This window comes from Taurulus bubalis (assembly GCF_910589615.1).
Source record: "Taurulus bubalis genome assembly, chromosome: 18".
NCBI lineage: Eukaryota > Metazoa > Chordata > Actinopteri > Perciformes > Cottidae > Taurulus > Taurulus bubalis.
The window spans coordinates 17,435,218-17,451,754 of record NC_136606.1 but is presented as its reverse complement, the minus strand read 5'-3'; the positions used below and the strand labels follow the sequence as shown (position 1 = coordinate 17,451,754).

The 16,537-nt window shown below is 48.9% G+C and overlaps 1 protein-coding gene across 2 annotated transcripts in view; it reads left to right on the top strand.

Moving 5' to 3' along the window:
• The first annotated feature begins 3,340 nt into the window (after positions 1–3,340).
• The window catches only part of LOC306750927 (neuropilin-1a), a 51,957-nt gene continuing 38,760 nt past the window's right edge, over positions 3,341–16,537 (top strand). For both annotated transcript variants that reach the window (XM_079234415.1, XM_079234416.1), the window contains exons 1-2: positions 3,341–3,417; positions 4,634–4,808. In XM_079234415.1, the coding sequence (XP_079090541.1) occupies positions 3,351–3,417; positions 4,634–4,808 (242 nt within the window). In that variant the 5' untranslated portion in view covers positions 3,341–3,350. The remainder of the gene's footprint in view (positions 3,418–4,633; positions 4,809–16,537) is intronic.

Below are 16,537 nucleotides of genomic sequence, written 5' to 3'. Positions count from 1 at the left end.
TCATTCAAGGGGCGGACAGACAGACAGACAGACAGACACACAGACAGACAGACACCAACACTGCACTCAGTGGGTCCCCTGGGCCCATAGGCTCCCACAAAACCGGGCCCCAGTCCATACAGTCCCTCTAGGATGTTCCTGATATTTATATAGGGACTTGGAGTGTGTATTGAGTTCAACAGTGTCTTTGATATCACTTCAGTAATCCTACAATACTCCCTGGGAGGTACAGATTCCCTGTAATGGCGAAGTATACAATTATTCATTTATTTACAAATATACAATAAAACGACTATGTGTAAACGCTCATTACACAGGAAGCTAAAAATGAAGTCCAGCACAATAAAGAATAAAAGAAAACGGTCCAATCAAAAAGAGGAGGGGACAGACCACTGGCCCTCAGGGGCCCTCAGATGCACCTTCTTGCCTGTTGCACCTCACACTGTGTGGGGACACACCCACCTCAGGCTGGACTATTTTTGGCCCCTTTACCCAAACCCAAATCATAGCCCAAGGGGGCGTGGCATGAGGTGGGCGTGGCCTGAGGTGCAAAGGGGCTCAGGCCATAGACCTATTCTATTGCCTCCATTGGGCCAAGGGAACCATATGCAGGTGCAGGAGAATAGTGATTACGTTTCCGATTGCAGAGTGGACTTTAAAATATATATATATATATATATATATATATATATATATATATATATATATATATATATATATATATATATATATATATATATATATATACCTGAAACTCTACGTTCTTGAAACAATTCAATAAACCAATAAAGAAAGCTATGTATAAAAAACCCCTGCAGTAAAAGTGAATGAATAAGACCACTCTAAAACATGCAGACACAGCAGAGGAAGGCACAACACGTAGATTAGTCATTTACTCCTGTTCTGCTTTGCTCAGAGAGCCATCAGGTTATCTTCTCTAATGCCACTTTCTGACGGGAAGAGGGAGAGGGGCGACGGGGGGAAATCTGCATCTCGATTGCTGAGACACACACACACACCCTCCACACTCACATGCACGCAAACAACCACGCGCGCGCGCACCCATCCCTCGTAAAGGGGCGTGTGGCGCTGGAGGGACTCAAACCTTCTTGTGCATTTGCATCAGCGGAGGAGCCGAGAGCGGTGGCGCGCGGAGAGACGGACGCAGTGGAAGAAACAACTTGCAAAACATATCACAGGACTTTCCCAGTTCATCTGTTATTTTTCCCTTCTCTCTGATATTTTTCTTGGGGGGGACTGCTTATTGTTTCCCTCTCGCACTGGCCGGATTTCACGCGTGACAGCGCCGAAGGAAAGGGGGCGAAACAAGGAGAAGGACCCGGAGAGCTCCGCGCCGGGAAGAGGACTATCGTACCCGGAGAGGAGCGCGAGTCTCCGGATCGGCGGTGCGTCATTGCGCGGTGGACCCGGGACCAGGCGGTACCGCGTTGTGGTTCTCCCCCGGTGCACAACGAGAAGAAGAAGGGAGGGATACCTCGCTTTGGTGCTCTCCGGACAAGATCTGGTGTCGTTTGAACCGGACCGGAGGAGCCAGTCGGATCGCACTCTGCTCCTCCGCGCATGTTGGAAGCGGAGAGAGGAGGCTGATGCCTGCGGCTCTGCGGCTCCTCAAGACGCAGGTGAATGCAGATGTTTTTATTTGACTTACGCATCGGGCTGCAAGAAATACCGTGCGTGAGGGCGCGCGCATGTGAGTGATAGATGTTATTGCACTTTCCCAGCATTTCACCAAACACAGATCTGATCTCACATGATCCCGCTGTGGTTCCTTATTTATGTTTGGTTATACAATATTCAGATTACAACACATATTGTGTATATACAGCGGGGTATATGCTGCATAAGCAAACTTTTTTTTACATGTTTTCTTTTTAATAATCATATATTGCCATGCGGGATTTTGACAGTATCTGTTCCAATCGAGGTTTTGCTGCTCCGTTCCTTGTGTGTGTGTGTGTGTGTGTGTGTGTGTGTGTGCGTGCGCGCGTGTGTGTGTGCAGACTGACCCAGTAAGGGCAGCCTTGAGTAAATGACTCGAGGCTACTTTAATTTACGCTTTAATTGATTTCCACTAAATATCAGTGCCAGTTTAATGGTGTCACTGTTGTGGGGCAGACAATCGGCGCATCTGGAGAGCTGCCGGTGCATAAAAGAAACCCACAAGGTCTAGGAGAGAGAGGGGTGGGGGTACTTTCTATTATTTAGCTCCTGTGCAAAAAAAACAAACAAAAAAACTGGGCCTATTAGAAGCGCTGCGGTGCAGACATGCTTCCATCCGAGCTCGGGATCGGTGTGTAAAGGTTGTGATGGGCTGGGAGACACAAAAGAGAACTTCCTTAGATTCTGTGTGTCACATAAAATGATCAGTCCCAGATAGAAGTGGATGAGGACACCCTACAGAAACATATTCAATGTAATCCGCGTTTCTAATTGTTAAAATCCATGGTTCGTGATGTTTGGTATATGTTCGATAAATATCACATTCAGTACATGGTGATACCCCCAAATAATGTTATTATATATATATATATGCATATATATGGGAGTCCTCCTCTGGTGCTCCTTCTCCCGTTAATGATAGCTTCTTTTTGTAAGAGAAGAGAGAGGAGAGGAGGGGAGGGGGAGAGAGAGAGTGAGTAAAAGAGAGGGAGGGAGAGAGAGAGTCATGTCACTTAACGGACTGCTGGTACTCTGTGACTCAGTGCGCGGCTCCGCTTACACATAAAGACACGAGGCTGTGCCCACAGAGGTCGGATATTTGTCACCGGGCCAATCATCCTCACTGAGCCCGTAGAAGCACAAGTGGGCACAGTTCAGGGTGAAGGGCTGTGTGTGTGTATCCACCGCCGGGTTTGTCTCGGCAGCAGTCGCGCACAGACGCAACCCGGGCACCGTCCAGCGCGCGTTCCTCCCGAACCTGCACGCTCACACCTTCCGTCTCTTTTCCCTTCCCACAGCCGAGGATTACCCTCCTGCCCGGGCGTCGTCTGACGGAGTAAAGAAGCGTGGGGCTCGTTTTTCTTCTTCCACGTCTTCTTTGGGGAGGATATGGCACGGTGCGCGCTGGAGAGAGGAGCGCAGCCGGCACCGAGAGGAAACAGGAGCTGAACGACAGGATGCCCGCGACCTGAGCCCCGACACTTCGAAGTTCGTTTAAAAAAATAAGAAGAATAAGAAGAAAAGAGAGAGAGAGAGACGCTCCCGCTTTCTTTTTGGTCGAGTCGAGAGAAGAATACTCGCTCCAACAACCTGCCGGAGGAGTTTCATTACGGAGTTTTTACCCTTTTTTTTTGTATGCGTAATTTTATTTTTTGGGCGAGGAAACAAGGATGCATTGTGGATTAGTCTCGATCCTGTTCATGGGGATCCTTCTGGCGGCCAAGGCTTTCAAAAACGGTGAGTGTGATCTGTGACATCTGTGTGAAAGCAGCGCGTGTGTACCCTGCAAAGCTAGTAATCCCGATATGTTTCTAAAAGATTAGCCTGCTCTGATCTCCGCTGATCTTTTGGCAAACTCGCGAGGCTCACCTGCCCATTGCCCACACCTCGGGACAATGCTTATTATTATAGTGCAACAGAGACTGCAGTAGTATTGCTTCATAGCGACTATATCACCGTGGCCCTGTTTAATTGTGTTTCCCCTTTATTTTATACATTTTATTCATGATCTACCCTCCAATATTCCAATGTTAGGTTTTTTTGTATCTCATGGTGCCCTGAAAATATCCCTAAATATATCTTTTATTTGTATTTGTACGCAATTTCATCCTCTTGTGGTGCGTGTTGTCTACCTGGAGCTCCTTTTAGAGAGCAGGCTTTATTCATGTTATATATATATATATATATATATATATATATATATATATATATATATATATATATATATATATATATATATATAACATGATTTTGTGGCCTATCGGTTAACAAGCTGTGTGTTTTAGTGAAGTTCAAAAAGTCAGCCCGAATCCTCGGCTTACACAACTTCCCCTTGTTCTATTCTCACAGCAGCCGTTTCGTTTCTACTTTTCATTCCTCACTCGTTTTTATTCCGATTGAATTGATCATCAAGAGCTACACGCGCGCGCCTGTGTGTGTGTGTGTGCGCGCGCGCGTGTTACAGCAGCAGATGTTGGAAGCTTTCATGTTAAAATGATGAAAACGCGCGCGAGAGAAGATAAATGTCGAGTCGCGGCCCTCTGAAAAAAGCTAAAGGATATTTCCCTTTAATGGTAAAACTCAGCAGACTGAATCCGTTTGACTTTTGGCTTCGGAGAAACAAAAACTTTTTTTTAATTCTCTGAAGCACACTTTTTATTTGCATTCATTCATCCACCCAGAGCTGCTCCTCTTCTTCATGTGAGGAAGAGCTCCTTCATCTCAGTGTGCCACAGCGAGACTTCAGAAGAACTCTCCATAAGCAATATTATTAATAATAATCTGTAATAACTCTGTAAAAGAGTTTCTCTGACACCGTCCTGTCTTAAGGAAGTCACACATTTCCTGCTGTAGTCCGACTATAAACCGCTATAACGGAGCTAACATAAATAATCTATGAAATACGATTTTTTTTTTCCTGAAAGAACTTTTTTTTTCTCGCTCCCCTCGGCAGATAAATGTGGAGGCAACATCAGAATCTCAACCGCCAACTACCTCACCTCCCCCGGGTACCCGCTGGCCTACCCGCCCTCCCAGAGATGCGTGTGGGTCATCTCGGCGCCTGGTCCTCACCAGCGGATCCTCATCAACTTCAATCCGCACTTCGATCTGGAGGACCGGGAGTGCAAGTAAGTACACCACGACACTGTCGATGGAGAACAGATGTGCTTTTCTTTTTTTTGTCTCTGAGTGCCCCCCAAATCTGATTTAAAGTTAGTCCGGAATAAAGACGAGGGAGTGAAACTAGTCTGTATTTTTATGTTTGTTCTGCAAAAATGGCTGAAGGAAATAACAATATTAGTGAAATGAATCTGTCTGGGAAGCTCGCTTTGGGAGTAGAAGCTATTCACACAAACACACATTCATATTTCATAGCAAGTATACATGTGTTTGCGTTTCATATGCGTGTGGAGCGCTCCTGTGTGCGCGCGCGTGTGTGTGTGTGTGTGAGAGAGAGTCATTCCTCCCTTCTCCTCATGCATATTGCGCATGAAACAGCGCCATCTAGTGTTGGCCGGCTCACTGAACCCGTGCCACAGCGCCTCCCGCCCTCGTGGAGTGAAGTCACCGGGGGTGTGATATCGATTTGAATTGCCGTGCTTCTGCAGAAGGCCTTCGGGTTCACCGGGGGCCATTAAGCGTGGCTACTTGATGCACTGCACGAAGAAGAAGAAGAAACATGTCCATCTTAATGAGCCATTTACTTGTAAAATCCCATTACTGCCCTCAAAAACAAGAAGAAGTTCCACGAGCAGAGGCTCCATAAAAAAACTACCTCAGCCTCTTTGAGTCAGGCAGTCACTTTGTTCAAACTTGCGGAAATTGCCCCCCTTTTTTTAAAGGTGAATCCCTCAGTGACAGTTAGTTAAGGATCCTTATTTGACTTGCGAGCTGTCGCATCCAACAAAGAGCTAAGCGGCCGACCCGTCGTCAGAGAGATAGTTTAAGCCGATGAAATGGGAGACAGACAGTAATGTGATGAGCCTGTGTCAGTGTGGCTGCCCCGAGGTGAGCCTTGCCTGGGCAGACCGCCTCCCTCTGATTGCCTGTCTCTTTCTCTCTCTATGTGTGTGTGTGTGTGTGTGTGTGTGTGTGTGTGTGTGTGTGTGTGTGCCGGTGCCTCTGCCCTGCTCGGTCTCAGCTGTTTGTTTACGCTGCAGGGCTCGGGAGAGTACAGGGCTTTGCTGGATCCTGTTACTGTATCACTGCTCCACCCAAAAAACCTAGACCTTACGCTTATTTTGTGCTCCCTCAGTGTGCCGCCCATCCCCCCCCCCCATATATGTCTGCAGGGTGTGTGTGTGTGTGTGTGTGTGTGTGTGTGTGTGTTTTTCTTCTTCTTTTAATCCCGGATCTCAATCCCACTTCAACCTTTCTTTTACTGCCGTCAGAGATTTACGGCAGGTCGAATGCGGCCCGTCTTTTTAAAAAGCGGGATGCTCCTTGACACTTCTTTTTGGGTCCGATTTCAGCACCAAGGGGACTATTAAACTGTCCAACGTCCTCAAGTTACAACGAGAGAGAGAGAGGAAGGGACAGGACGAGGGAGGGGGTGTGTGAGCAGAAACAATGGCCGCGCTAATCAAATTAGTCAGGAATGAATTTCCTGTTTCTAAACACACGCAGTAAAAAGAATTTAAGCCCCCGCGGGCTCAACGGAGGCTGCTTTTTTCTCTTGTTTTTTACCAAGTTGAAAGGAGGGCAGACTTCGAGTTCAGCCATCCATCCGTGTATCAATTACAAATTAGCTCTGACTCTGCGGATCGCCAGTTCAGTTTGTTCTAGCGCACAAAGGTTGTGTCGTGACTTTGTCTGCGTCTCTCTCGCTGTCTGCCCCGTTTCCTTCATTCAGTCATTACATTTGGAGCAGACCGTTGTCAGACCAGACTGTGTGGTCAGGAGGCTACAGACCGCTGCAAAATACGCCGGCAGACGGCCGTGAAATTTAAGTGAGTCCCTGAGTCACGCAGAGACTGCGGGGTCGACCTGACCACAGCCTTTTTTTAATATTTGTACTATTTTTACCTCGGCGTGCCGTTTCATTTTTAATGCCTCTAACGCGGTGGTTTTCATGGGGCTTTAGTTCCACCGCCTCGTGTAGCTTCCCTTTACCGTTAGCCGGCAACGACAGGCCATGACGCTAAAATCCATTTTCCATTCTCATTTCTTTTCCTCCTTAATTTCAAATTACGGCCCGATGTAACATGAGAGAGGGCTGCAGTGCTAATCGCTGACAAGGCATGTCATAGGTAACTGGATTACGCAATGGGGGGAATAGTTACTCACATGTCCGCGGACAGTAGTTGGGTGTGATTTGTGTGGGGCCCATCAGACTCCATGTCGCAGCACCACTCACCAAATCAGCCCTTACATAAATGGAAACTGATGAGAATGGCTTCCTTATCTGATGGACTGGCAAGAGTGGGCGGAGGAGGCGGGGGGGCCACAAAGCACGCTTCAGTGCACACTGCCTCGCAATCTAATTAGTGGGCAAATGGAACACACATGCACCACATGTTCCCCAACATGGCTGTTATCTGCAAACCAAACAAGAAGCACTCAAAGTGGTGCTCGTAAAAAAAAAAAAAAGAGGAGGAAAAACAGCCTTTTTTACTGAGTGGAGTCTGGCTGAGGGGGTGTGCTCCACCCGGACAGGTTTGTTTGGGGAAGTGCAGAGGCCTGTATCCTGAGAGGCTGGGTGGGGGGGAGGAAAGCACTTCATCACCGAGATAAGGAGACTTAAGTGAGGCCTGTGATTCTGAATGCGGAGCGTGTTTACCTTCCACGCACCGCTGTACAGCGGGCTTTTGGAGGGAGGGTTGATGACGCTTTGCGCCGCCCGCATCGGGGCGCAAATATTTGGAGTCCATTTCGTTCGCGAAGGAGAAAAAAATGCTCGGCGCGAGCGAGCCAAGATCCAGTTGGAGAAAGTGAAGTAAACAGATACCGCTCCCTCTCGTCTCCCCCTGCGATCTGATAAGGAGCGGCGGCCCTGTGGAGGAAACACAAGAGGTTTCAGCGGATTTGATTTGAGACAAAGTGACAGACAGCTTTCACGGGAGGCGGATAGGATGGCTTGTTTATCACATGTTCAGTCCAAGTCAGATTTTCTTTTCAGATATCTAAAGTTTCCAGGTTTGAACGTAGACCTGCTGACTCCTGTCCTGAGCTGCAGGTTCTCCATCTCCTGCTGACTCGAGGAGGAGAACCAACGTTCCCTCTGCACCCCTGACAACATTATGAATCATTGACGGCGTCGGATATGCTGACCCAACCAGTAAAAAAAAAACAGTGGCTTCTTCCTTCGCAGTCAGTTAGAGCTTCACTGTTTGTTTTTTGGAGGAGCCGATGGAGAGAGGAGGTTGAAAAACAGAGACACCGTCTCCTCTTTCTCAGCGCTCCCTCCTTCCTTTGTTTTCCTCTCGGTCTGCTTGGTGTTTTTCCGGACATCGCAAAAAAAAAGAACCCCAGTGTGACAGTATAGAGTGCAGCAGTAGACGGATAGGGGAGGGTTCAGATGAGCTGGATGGCAGGGTGGTACGAGGCCGGCGGAGATATTTGAGGAATGCCTCTTCAAGCAGCGGCCCTTTGTGAGGGAGAGAGGGGGAGAAAGTCATCCTCCCACCTCTCCATACCTTCAAACGCCCATGAGAGCCCCCCTGCCTTCAGGTGCCTGTAACTCAAAGCTTGGGAAAGCTCTCTCTCCCTCTTCTTTTTAATTGTCGTCCGCATCCTTTCTCCGTCCCGATGCCCCTCTCCGCTGCGACGCCCCGCTGAGCTGCACCCCGCGGAGCTGCTGGGCCTGCTGGGAAGGCAAACATTCTCCGCTGTGTACCCCTCTACAATAGACATCCTGCCCTTCCTGGCATTCCTGACCCGGGGCCGGACTCCAGAGATGATGGAGCTGGAGGGGAGAGGGAGGGGAGGGGTGTGGGTCTCCTGGATCTATAGTTGACTCTATCTTTGTCATGTGGAATCCCACTAACTCCACTCACATGCCCGACAAAGAGTGCCACCTGTTTTTAGGAAGTGAGAGTGGAGGGACTGAAGGGGCTTTAGGGGAAAGAGCCACTCGGCCAATTTCCCTAATGGCCCCTGCCACCTGAATGGCAGCTCCATGACAGGGAGCAGTGGAGCTTCACAGCTGGGGAGTGAGATCTGACAACAGCTCCTCCATGACTCCTCTTTCACCTCCTCTGCAAGGCAACCACGAGCAAATAAGGAGAAGTGGGCTGTGTTACCGTTTATCCCACGTTGTCATGGTAGAAAAATAAATAAGGCAGGAACGCCGCCTGTGGCGGGAGAGGCGTTGAAAGAAGGGAAGTGTGACCTCCCGGGCTGAGCGGGACGGGGCTTTCGGATTGACACGGATTTGTTGGAGATACTTATAGGCCGTGTTTAGGGGACGTTTATTTCTGTTGTGGTCTTTTCACAGCGCGCGTCAGGGAAGGAGCCGCGCTGCTGGGGTTCAAAGCGCCGCCGCAAATAAGGCACAGCGGAAGAAGACGCATACGAGGAGGGCTTCAAGGCGCCGCCGCTTCTTTTAACTACCGGGTTCGACCGAAGCAGCTGCAATTGTGCACCTGCTGTTTTCCACGGCAATAGAGTCCCAGGCTTCATAACAATTTAAATTCAAATTTCACCTCAAAATGACATTGAAACAGTGCGCTTTTCCGAAGACCGGCGTTTCAAAGAGCAATCCACTTTGAATATTCCGTGTTTGCACTTCACGACAATTACACACAACCCGAATTTTGTCAGCGTGGTGAAACCTCCGGGGAGGAGCACTCTGCGGCTTACATTTCTGTTTTTACTGCACATCCTTCCTCATATGTGCGACCCTGCACACACTTAACCGTGGGCGAGGTGAGGGCCAACGAGGGCCGCGTGCATGTTAAGTGCTCACTTTGTTCGCTAACCAGCGGGCCGGAGAGACGGGACGGCGGACGGAGACGCAGTTGACCTTCACTCTCACTGCTCTTTCCTCGGCTTCATCTCTTTTAAACACAACGGGTTTGAGCTGGATATAAGTGGGTCTGTGCACATGCTTGCAATACGTGTGTGTGTGTGTGTGTGTGTGTGTGACCGTGGGGTGGAGGGTCTATTTTCTTTCTCCTTCTTCTTTTTTCATCCGCCGGTGAAGCGTTTCACCTTGGCCGCGGCTTGGAAGGGCAGCCTGATTGAAAAGCTTTCTGTCCGTGGCATCTGCCATCCTCCCCGCTGCTCTGTCACCACTTTGATTCATGCACAACCTGAACACAACCGGGACGCGAGCCACTCTGCCGCGCCGCGGGAGGGGAGGTCCACTTCACAGCCGAGGAGCAAGAAAACGGGGGGAGGAAGGGAGGGAGAGAAGCGACAAGGCCAGTGCTCATAAATAACCCGCTGGATTTCAAGCCTGGGTCGCATTTATCCGCGGCGGCGCAAACGCATCATACGGTCTCACGTGTCTGCCTGTTTTGTTTTTCATCTCGATGTGGGAGTTAGCGGCTCGTGTTTGCCAGAGATTGAGGGTCCCTGAGCTGTTTCTGGCACAGGGCTGGTGGATTCAGCTCTCTCTCTCTCTCTCTCTCTCTCTCTCTCTCTCTCTCTCTCTCTAGCAACACAAGCTTCCCTATATGGAAGTTTCTTGTGGATTGGAGCCGCGGCACACACACAGCTTAGAGAGATGTCAGTCTTATGCTCTTTTTACTTTTTCTTTCTTTTTTTTCAAATCCAAAACAGATTGCTAGAAAAGGAGCCGTATGGAGAGTCTCATGATTAGAGGAAAACATTTGGTAATCTTAGCTCTATATCTGGACACGCATCTATTATTGACTGGAAGAAAATTCCTACTCATTTTTCCCTCCAGCGCCGATGAAAAAGCATTAAACACTGGGGCGATGATTCAATTATGCGTTCCTGTTTCCAAAGGACAGTTGGCAATAAGCCCCCCTCTCTCCGCCTCATATAGTATAATTAGCAACAGGTTTTCGTCTCGCGCCTTCTTTCCTTTCCATTAAATGCTGATTTCCCACTTTATGAGGCCGCATGGAAAAACAACAAGAAGGGATAAGGAGAGTGAATGAATGAGGAATAATTTGGTTGCTTTGAAACTGTAGATGTCTTACTGACCCGCCCGTCCCAGAAAGAGAAGAGGGAGAGGGAGGCCTGGGCGCTTTAATACGGCGTGTCCAGGCTTGTCGGACATGTTGCGTTGAGTGGTCTAACCTTGAATGAGGCTCATGAGTTTGATTGATGTGGTCCCGCGTTTGTTGCCCCAACGCCACAGAGCTTACAGATCCACAAGGGGTGGCAGGTGTGAGGGGGTCTCAGCCACCACAGGGTTCTTTATTCAATCAAGCTAATCTCCAGAGGGGCTCTTGGCGAAGTTTGTTTTCAGCGGGTAAGAGGGTAGGTAGGCACAGGAAGTGAAGCCAATGGCCCTCTTTTCTCAGCCCCAGATCCCCGGGGTCATTTTCGGTCACTGTGTTCGCTCACAGTGGGTCGGCTCGCTGGTAGTTTCTCCGCCACTCGGCTGGCCGTGATTCGGGCCGGGGCGGCAAGCAGACAGTGATTGATGGGGCGGTACCCCGCCGCTCTCTGATTGAGTTAGAGCCACTCACAAGCCCTCGCTTTGTTTGCTCTTTGCTTGATCTCTCCGCGCTAAATTGGCAACATTAGCTGTGGTCTTTCTTTTTCATAGCTGCCACCACTTTGCTTTTCTTTCGCTTTTTCTCACGGCTTTGTTTCTTTTGTTCGACGGCAGTAATTGTCAAAAAGAAGTCTGTATATTCAGCACTTACAGCAACCTTCTGGAGCATTATCACAGTAGGGTAGTGCTGAAAGAGTTATTAGAAGCCTGGACCCCACGCTGCTCCGGGATGACCCCTGCCTATACGCGGGGATCAGCGGCAAGAAGGCCCCTTTTCTTCCATGCACTTACACAATCCCCCAGTGGGTTTCAGCAGAAAGCAGAGGGAAAGGATACCGGCCGGACTGCCTCCGAGTTGGCAGGAACGTTCGGCTGTAGGGCCTGTAAAGGAAAGAGTCACCTTGCCCTCCAAATGCTGGCAAGGGCTTCGATCGGCCCGGCGATGCCGAGCATTCTGCGGCTCCGCGGTATAGACGTGCACCGCTCGGCCCGTGGCCCCTCGCAGCATTTGGCTTTCCAAGTGCTGCATCATTGGAAAATCTGAGTTCTTTGCACGCAGTGAGAACAATACAGCCGTCAGAAGGAAATGAGGGATGTGGTTATAAACGCTAGATATTGTGTCCAAGGGCTGATCCGCGTTCAAAGGAAACAACTGGTCATGCTCCAGCAAATGTGTGTCGAGAAAGAAAAAAAAAACCACCCAGACCTTGTTTATTTTTGTCACCATCCTTTTTCCTCTTCCTGTTGAGAACCACAAATGTCTTGTCTCAAGGTTATTGTGTGGTTGAAGGTCAGACGGCTGTCTGTATACATTCAAGCGGACAAGCCTCTCGTTCGGGGGCCGGGGTCACATGACCGGGTCACGGAGCGCCCGGCCCAGACTGCTCTCCGACCCCCTCATTCCTCCGCCGCCGGCAGGGAGGACAAAGGAAAAGAAAGAGGGAGGGAGAACGCTACGGGGGACGGATGGAGGGGGGGCGTTTAATTGAATAATTCCTAGAGCAGTTATTACCACCGTTGCCCTCGAGCTTTAGCTGTTGCTGAGCATGCTTCACGCCTCTGAACCGTTTGCTGGATTCGTGTTGGCACCTGTTTGCCAGCAGCCTCTCTCAGCTATTTGCACTACTTCTCTCCTTTGTTTCTGTTCCGTCGCTCTATCAACCCCTCAACATGCGCGCCTTCACGCTCGTTCACCCCGACCAGTCCGTTTCCTTTAAACCCAACACCACCGCCGCCACCCCACCCATCCCACCCATCCCACCCATCCCACCCACGCCACAACACTCTTTTCTCCCTTCCTGCCCATTGTGGAGAGCCGAGAGAGTTTTAAACAGCACCCAAAGGCTTTACCTCTAGTTGACCCCGGCATCGACTCCCCTCCTCCTCCTCCTCCTTTCCCTCGCCTCCTCAGCTCCTCTTGCCTTCTTTGCCCCTCGCACACACACACACACACACACACACACACACATGCACAGCTCGTTACCCAGCGGGGAGCGCCGCTAGCTTTCTCGCAGCATCAGGAACAGATAGATGATTGGCTTCGGATACGGCGCTCCATTTTATTTGGTGGAGGGCTTTTTGTTTCTGGGGCTTTTTTTCCATTTGCTTTCTCATCAGCCTGTAAAAGTTATGTAGCGTTCACTCTGCTAGGATTTGTCCATTGCTCAAGGTTGTTGACGAGTATCTCCACCTTTCCTGATGTTTCTTCTCGTCTGGTTGCCAGGTGATGGCATCCTATACCATGTCGTCGTGAACAGGATATCTAGTGATAGTCTGTCCCTGATTTCTTTTTGGGACATACCTAAAATAATCCTTTTGATCATGATACTCTAGAATAGTAAGCTGAGTTCTGGTTCCAGTGGGTTACAGGCTCATATTTGGGACCCCTGCTTATGCATCGAGATATTTTGCAAACCCGTTGGTATAAGCGTATTATGGGAGTGTTCATTATATGACAGGTCGAGATGAAGCGGGTTTTAAACACACCGTCAACGCCCCGCCTCGTCCTCCTGCCCCCTGACACCCAGAGCCCTGTTATTTTTACCCTTGGCTTCTCATCGTTGTCATCCGAGTCGCGCCGCAGACCCCTGTGGAGGACTCTCTCTCTCTGCCTGCCCTCTCTCCTGTGCAATCAGAGATCCTCTCAAATGTCAAGGTGGGACAAATGGGAGCCATTCCCTCCTGTAATGGTCCCAGAAATGAGCTGGAGTGCTCCCCCCCCCTCCCTCCCACACACACAGTCTTCCTCTCCCCCTCTCTAAGGAAACACACAGGACTTTTCATCCCTTCTATCTTTTTGCCGTTCTTTCCGTTCCTGTATTTTTCAGACTATTATGCCAATTTGCCTTTCTGTTTTGGCCCTTTGTAAAACATATCACAGAGTTCTGTTATGTTAACGTGTTAAACCTTCTCAGGGTTGGGTGTATAACAGACCTATAGCACAATAGCTCTGTATAATAAGGCCACTGCCACACTGCTTTACTTCCATGAAGTGATTCTTAGAAATGTACCCAAAGGGATTCATCCCACAAAAGCAGACATTCACTGGGGGAATATTCATATCTAAGATGCATACGGAGCGCTGCTGTATATGCTAAGCAATTTCATTTCCGAAGCTCACTTAGCGGAGGAGAAAGTGCTAAATGTGTATTTCCATTTAGCTAAAGGCAGTTTTTCTAATTAATTGTAGTTACTCATTCTCGCTGTGGTCACGATAACAAGATGTGTGATGGGGAAGAAAAGAAGTCTCAACTGCAGCTATTGTTCACCGCGTTCATGTAGTCTTGAACTCCACACATCAGCAAAGCACTGCTTGCACTGATATACTGATACGGATACTGAATTTTTATTATTATTAATAAAATGGTAGCTTGCAGTGTTGCACCTCATTGAGGTAGATGCTGTATTGACACACACTGATGGCTCATCACTGTCCGTTTTCATTTTTGTATTCACTTTAATTTGGAGTATTACATATATACACCTCACATGTAATTTAAATATAAAATAATGCAAAAAGCTTGATGAAAATCTGATTTTTTATTTTTATTAGATTTGAGATATAATCAGCCGCTCATTGTGTTATATTCAAATTTTTTCACTTTTTTTTTAGCAGCAGCTCAACAATAAGCCTATCTTAACTGTAAAATGCAGTGATAAAAAAATTTGACCATTTATTAAATGTATGAAATACTTACATTGAAAATAACTTTGATCTTTAAATCCGCAGCGTTCGGCCACACAAGACAAATGACTATAAGTAACGGCGGGCAGATTGACTGCGTCTTTTGTTTAAACTGCCTCACATATCAATCATCGCGTTATTGTGACCCATTTGTCATGCTTTGCAATTTTAATGAGGGAAGGAGGCCAAAGTGAGCATAACAGGATGACTGGAAATAGGCACAGCCCGGCTCTGGCCCCGCAGGCATGTCGCCGTCGCCCATGGGAGTCAGAAGCAAGTCAGCTGAACATACTTGGGCATTGGCCCGGTTCAAAGGTCAGCGGGCCTTACATGTGAGGTGAGCACGGGCGATTTAGTCGGCCTGCTAACAGTGGGAGCTTTTGTGGTCAGCCTTGTTTTTAGGGGGGGTCTGTCTACGTCCAGCTCACAGCAGTGTGAGCCTGCTCTGTGCGGAGCAGAAAGGATCTCCCTTGGGGCAAAATCCTCCCCCTGTCAGTCTGTGCTCATATCTCCGAATAAAGGATTATTGTGCATGTTGCAGAGGGCGGTAGGCGGGGGGTAGATGCAATAATTGAGTCTAAATAGCCAAATTCATTAATTTGATTGTTGGCGACAGCAGATCTCTCGACAGTGTAATTAGGAAAGCTAATGGATGGAAGCACGCTAAATCCATCAATGCTAATGATAATTGCTGTTCGGGAAAGCGAATATGTTTCACCGACGTGTGGCCGAGGCCGCCGCAAAATCAGAAACAGCCACGCGGCGTCTAAAAATACGAGCGGCGTGTAAACCGCGTGGGGGCGACACCCAGAGAGGCCAGTCGGAGGGGCTGCAGCTGGGCCGCCTGGGCGGGGGACTTCCATCTTTTCATCCATCTTTTTTGTTTTATCTTCCATCCGTTCATGTGGCGGCGAGCAAAGCAATCATGCCCTTCTCTCCTCGCCGACAAGGAACCACTTCTGAACCCATCAGCTCTGATTGGTTGGTGGTTTGTCCCGCTGGGTGGGTTGCACCCGTTCCGAGGCCTTCGACTCCGCGGATTCAGAAGTGGAAACACACCAGTGGAGAGAGGGTGATAGCTGCGCATTTTTATTTTATCTTTCCCCCTGCTGCGTGGTAAAGCTTCCGTTTTAACGACGCGTTCCTGACCTTCAATAAAGATCTTAATGTTAGCAAGTCAATTAATGTCTTCAGCCGACGTGGACTCGGTTTACTGCCCCAGCGTTCTCTCCGTGCTTCCTTGTCCGTCCCGGCGAGCCGTCATTACGGGAAAGAGTGGACCTGTTATTCTAGTGCGGGTTAATGAATGTCACATGCACGAGGGGAGGCAAAGTAAAGAAAGAGAGACCATTTTATTTCAGCGAGGTATGTCCCCTCCGGGCTTAGGAAAAAGTAAGCCGGGGATCAGCTTGTCTCGTGGCCCCCTTGTACGAGCGTTAATGATGTTTTTCCACAGCCCCGAGTGACAGTTTGTTCGACTAGACTCGTTAACACGTGAGCTCTCCGGAGTTTTCTGACAGCTGACAACAAAGTCCTTTTCCCTGCTAAGTCCCCCCTGGGCCCCACAGAAGCCGTCCCGAGTCCGTTGTTTCGGCCTCTCTTGCCTCTCCGCTTTTGTTACCCGGAGATGTTTTGACGTGCGGGCGGTGGCGTGTTTTCCTGCGATAGCAAGTTGCGCTGCGACAGCCGGGCAGAAAGAGAAGCGACAGAGAAAAGCGCACACGGCATTTCTTCTATACGCAGCTCGCCACCAAAGAGGGGTGATGGCAAAGAAAGAGCTCTTGTTCCGGGGGTTTCCACAGCTTGCTTGAGCTTATAAATGATCTGATTAAGAAATGCCACCAATTGTATGAAGCTCATACAGTCTGTCATAGTGTTATTCCACTGCCTCAGATTGTATTGCTTTTATGGAACCATATCAAGCAGACATTTATAGAGGGAGGACAGATTGTTTCCATGGGAAAGCTTCGGGCAATATAACTGTTATATTGTTAGGCCGTTGGTTTGTCGCCTTCTCTTTGGCTTTGCGAGGAGGGCTA